The 4,625-nt window shown below is 39.0% G+C and overlaps 1 protein-coding gene across 1 annotated transcript; it reads left to right on the top strand.

Moving 5' to 3' along the window:
- Positions 1-622: 622 nt before the first annotated feature.
- LOC120986567 (izumo sperm-egg fusion protein 1-like) lies at positions 623-4,304 on the top strand. Its single transcript, XM_040415218.1, has 12 exons — positions 623-768; positions 855-929; positions 1,058-1,141; positions 1,415-1,435; positions 1,829-1,843; positions 1,934-2,017; positions 2,207-2,254; positions 2,575-2,649; positions 2,821-2,921; positions 3,232-3,373; positions 3,738-3,915; positions 4,210-4,304. The coding sequence occupies exons 1-12, from the start codon at positions 624-626 to the stop codon at positions 4,268-4,270; spliced, it is 1,029 nt and encodes a 342-aa protein (XP_040271152.1). The 5' UTR covers position 623; the 3' UTR covers positions 4,271-4,304.
- The last annotated feature ends 321 nt before the right edge of the window (positions 4,305-4,625 follow it).

Genomic DNA, 4,625 nt, shown 5'->3' on the forward strand with positions numbered 1-4,625 from the left:
CATTATATTGTGGATACCGGTATATTGCCCAACACTAGTAGAACATAATTTGCATATTTCATATAATGATGACACAATTACATTTTCCACCAATCCAATAACTTTTGTGTTTCAGAGCCTCATTTTCAAATTCCGATAACATCATACAGTGGAATATACGGTGGAATATACTGTACATGTTCTGTTACCCATGCCTGATATGTATATTCTGTAAAGAATGTCATGATATGTATTAGATGTGCCTTAAAAAAATGTTTTTTTAAGTGAACATACTTATTTACTCCCTCAAACATCTCACGTTCCAGAGAATTATTTGCATATGATGTCATAATCCCATTTTCCACCAATCCAATTGCTTGTTTCAGAGCCTCATTTGCATATTCTGATGATGTCATAAAGACATTGTCCCTAAACCGGTGCCTGATGCTGTAACCTGTGCAGTGCTGTTGTCTTCTCAGTGGGACATAGTTCTGCTCTCTTGCGTCCTTAGTGATTATTTGCTACAGGAAGCGATTTTACTAAAGATGTCTGGTTCTATCCAGACCATGTGGCTTCTACTGCTTGTAACATCTGTCTTCATCGGACAGTCTCTCTGTTGCATACCATGCGACTCCAGAGGGAAAATGGCTATGGAAGAATTCAACACCTTTATCAAAAGCCAAGTCGATGACATTGACTCAATAGAAGCCTATGTCAACATCAAGCGGTTTGCCAAAGTCACAGAAAAAAAAGTCCTGAACTACCTTGAGGATGAAGTCGGCATACTGGGTACTTATATTATTACTATTATTTCTATTTTATGTAATCTATAGATAGATAGATAGATAATAATTGTACCATTATTTTCCTTCCAGATAAATATGCTATATCCGAAATTGCGTCTGAATATAAAAAATCTGTGGACGTCATCCAGGATATAGATTTTAAGGGTAAGTACAATATTTTATACGTAGGTGGAAATTCTACTTCTCTTATTAATAGTAATTAGTGTGTTGGGGGCTCAGACTGATAGATGAGGGGATCGGACTCTCATTCTTCTCCTCTTTATATATCTTAGAGATCCAGCTTCTTCACATCATTGGACTCCATTTCCAGCGACTCAAAGAAAAGCTCAAGGTTATCGTCCAGGACTCAAACCAACGTAAGTGGAATCTTCTTCTGTCTACCATTGTACTTATCTTCTACGTGTCTGGTAGGTTGTCAGAGAGGATGTTTTCAGCTTGTTTTCCTTTCCCTACAGCCTAGTGACAGGAGGGAGCGATTGTAATAAAATGTTCTATACTGGGAATTGCTATGCGTGCAGTTTTCTTTTGTATTATTGCAGGGTTATAGATAGAGCCCTCATATACAGGGGATTTCTGTTCTTTATTGTTCTCTATTAGTAATTCTGCTTTTCTTCATTTCTCACTTTTAGGGAGGTGTCCAAATAAACAAGGTGAGTTCTTCTAGATATAACACGTGCTATAATATGACATATAAATGTATTACACACACAGGCCTCATGTAGTAATAGTAATGTAGACCCAAACTAGAGATCCCCACAGCCACCAATCAGATCACTGCTGTTATCTCCTACCCTGTACTGGACATATGTAAGCCAGCACCTGATTGGCTGCCAGGGATGTTTGCACTAGGAGCGGCTGCGTTCTATAGAGGCCCGGACCGTTCTGGGCGGTTTAGAGATTTCTGTCAATGGAAATCTAGAAAACAAAGTGACGAACACAGAGGCACTGACATCATGTAATAATAAGGAGACCCAGAGATTAGAGGTTTCTGAGTCTGACAATGAGAACGGTCAGTAATGTCTTCTTTTTTCTCCATTCCTCAGGTGCAGACAGCTGTGGTAAGTACATTTTATACCAGATTCAGCTTCTTGTCATTATTATTATTATCTATAAGATTGGACGGTTATAACACAAGTGCATTTCCTCAGGATTAATGGTGCAAACCTACATCAACTGTCAGACCTGCGCCGAGGAGAAGGTTGTCTGCGCCGGGGGCCCTCCAAAAAATCAAGGTACAGTATAAGATTTCTATCATAGGCCAGAGGAACTAGAATTACACTATATAATGCATGCCAATGGACCTTTCCCACTAGTGTGTGTAAACTGTGGGTACTGTGCTTATTATACAGAGGTGAGCAGCACTACATAGGCACTTTACACAGCACTCGCTGACTATTATATGATGTCTCCTCTTTTCACAGACTACTTGGAGAGATGCAGCTGCCTGTGCACCTCCAACAGATGTTTCGGTAAAGTGGAAGTTTCTATTCTTATATCTACATTCATATAGTACATTAGTAAATATATAGGACCCCAAATCCTCACCGTACACTAAATATACCAGTCACTGGTATACACCAGACTTCCCAAAGCAGGAGGATATTTACATTAATATGATTCAGTCCATAAGCAGGCTAGAAGGGTGATTTGTAGCAGCCTGTACAGTATACTGTCCATGTGCAGGTGACAGAGGGGTGATAGATACCAGCACATGATTATCATATTTATTCTAATATTATAAGTGTCTTTAATGCTCGGCTCACATTTCATTTCTTTCTTCTTTTCTCAGATCTGAAAACTGGACGGTCCTGCTCTCCATGTAAAGATCACAAGTCTCACCTGGCAGAGACTGTAAACTGTGGAGGTGAGGAGATAGCAGAATATAACCAGTTACTATCAGTCTCCTCTATGATGGCCGTATTTCCTATTAGGTCTTATAGAAGGAGACGTGTTATTGAGACAACCCCTAAATGTAGGACAGAATATCTACACAATTACTTCTATAATATCTTCTTTCATTTTCCTGTTTTTCTAGAGATAAATATAAAAATCCCAGAATATGAAGAACTAATTCTGGACTGTACTTTTGACTGGTATGCAAGGCTGGAGGACACCTATAACAACGTGTTCACCCTGGTAAGTACAATGCAGGGTAAAATTGGGAGATTGTTCAGTTTGAGTTATACGACCATAATGTTAAGGCAGCGCTTCCCAAATGTATTCCTTTCATTACTCAAAAACCACTTAGCAGAAAGTCCTTTCACCCAAAATCATGACCAGGCTGCTCAATATGGTCTAAAATCAGACTTTCTGTCATGTCAGCAAATTATCATCAGCAATTTTCAAAATTTTTGTCCTAATGATATGACTATGTAAATTACAAATATTATATTATAAATAGTTGTGATATCTGAGGCTCTGATAATTCTCCATATTTTTTCTATAGCCTCGTGAACACAATCCCAAAATCACCCGGGAGCCCTATCTAGTGATCAAGGGCGTACAGATGGGGGACTCCGGACGGTACACGTGTACCACCATCCTGGACTCTGAGGTGCCAGTGAGTAAGATCACCTATAACGTGGCAGGTAAGGACATATTATTACTGGCACTTTGCTGAGTGGTAATTCTTAGATACACGGGATTCATATCTACTTGTGGGTGATAATTAGTGAGAAAGGATCTAGTTCTGAAACTCGGAATTGTCACCTATAATGTGGGGCTATTTTACATTAGTATTTGTAAGGAAAAAACCTATAATGGAAAGATTTTAGCCATTTCTGTATTTTGGAGCCACTTTTGGTTTTGACAGTGCTTCTGAGCCTCCATGATGCAGACGATTCTGATATTCTGACATATATTTCATGTTCTTTCATGTATAAGATACACTACAATGTCATTATCGTTCTCTTCATGGAATTAACTATTAATGTAATTGTTTTCTTCATTTAGTTATCAGCGAATCGGAACAGGCGACAAAAAAATACCATCCTCGCCCTACACTTCCTGATGTGCTTGACATCACAGCGCCTGAGCCGCCACTTCTAGAGGAGCTACAGAACAACAATGCTTCCCTCATAGCAATATCTGTGGCCGGCTCCGTCACCATCATGCTGATCGCTGGCATATGGTAGGTAGCATCTATAAGATACTCTGTGGAACAGGCGTAGTATTTTAGATAAATATTACACATTACACAGTGTAAACTTAGTCCAGGCAGTCACTGGATGCTCCAGATTTATCACAATACTGAACGCTTCATGATAAATTTGGCGCATATTACAAGGCCAGACATGTTATAATGTCAGTGGACTGATAAGCAGCTAATGTAAGAAAAAACATTGGAGGATCTGTGCACACATTTCACTCAGAGCTGACATGTAAGTAGCAAATATCAAATAACTGATAGATTTTCTTTTTTTAGCATCTGCATGTTCTGGAGGAAAATGAAATCTAGAGAGCCTCTGGAAAAAGAGCCAGTGTGAAGGCGAACCGTCAAGCACCATCCTGTACTGCCACCCGCCAGGAAAAAAAACAAAAATGAAAATTTTAACCCTTCCCCAAAAACAAAAAAACTTTAAAAAAACTTCCCTTCCCCATTTCTGCCTCCACTTTCTCTCCCTACTCCCCCTCCAAAAAAAAAAAAAAAAAAAAATGTTTCCCAAAAAATAAAAAATTCTCTTCCCTTCCCCTTTACTTCCCTCCCCTTTTTCCCTTAAAAAAAAATAAAAAAATATAAAAAAATCTTGACTGCAGCATTTCATTTCCCATTCCTTGCCTGCCTATATATCACATAAGAACTACAAAGACTATGGCCTCTTTCCCAATGGCTGCGGCCTC

The sequence above is a fragment of the Bufo bufo genome, chromosome 1 (assembly GCF_905171765.1).
Source record: "Bufo bufo chromosome 1, aBufBuf1.1, whole genome shotgun sequence".
In the NCBI taxonomy this organism is placed as follows: Eukaryota; Metazoa; Chordata; class Amphibia; order Anura; family Bufonidae; genus Bufo; species Bufo bufo.

Bases quoted from the DNA above. Each gene is read 5' to 3' on its own strand.
- LOC120986567 (XM_040415218.1), top strand. From the start codon at position 624: ATGGCTATGGAAGAATTCAACACCTTTATCAAAAGCCAAGTCGATGAC. The intron at 1,142-1,414 runs GTAAGTGGAATC...TCTCACTTTTAG, and splicing joins CGTCCAGGACTCAAACCAAC to GGAGGTGTCCAAATAAACAA. The intron at 3,916-4,209 runs GTAGGTAGCATC...TTCTTTTTTTAG, and splicing joins ATGCTGATCGCTGGCATATG to CATCTGCATGTTCTGGAGGA.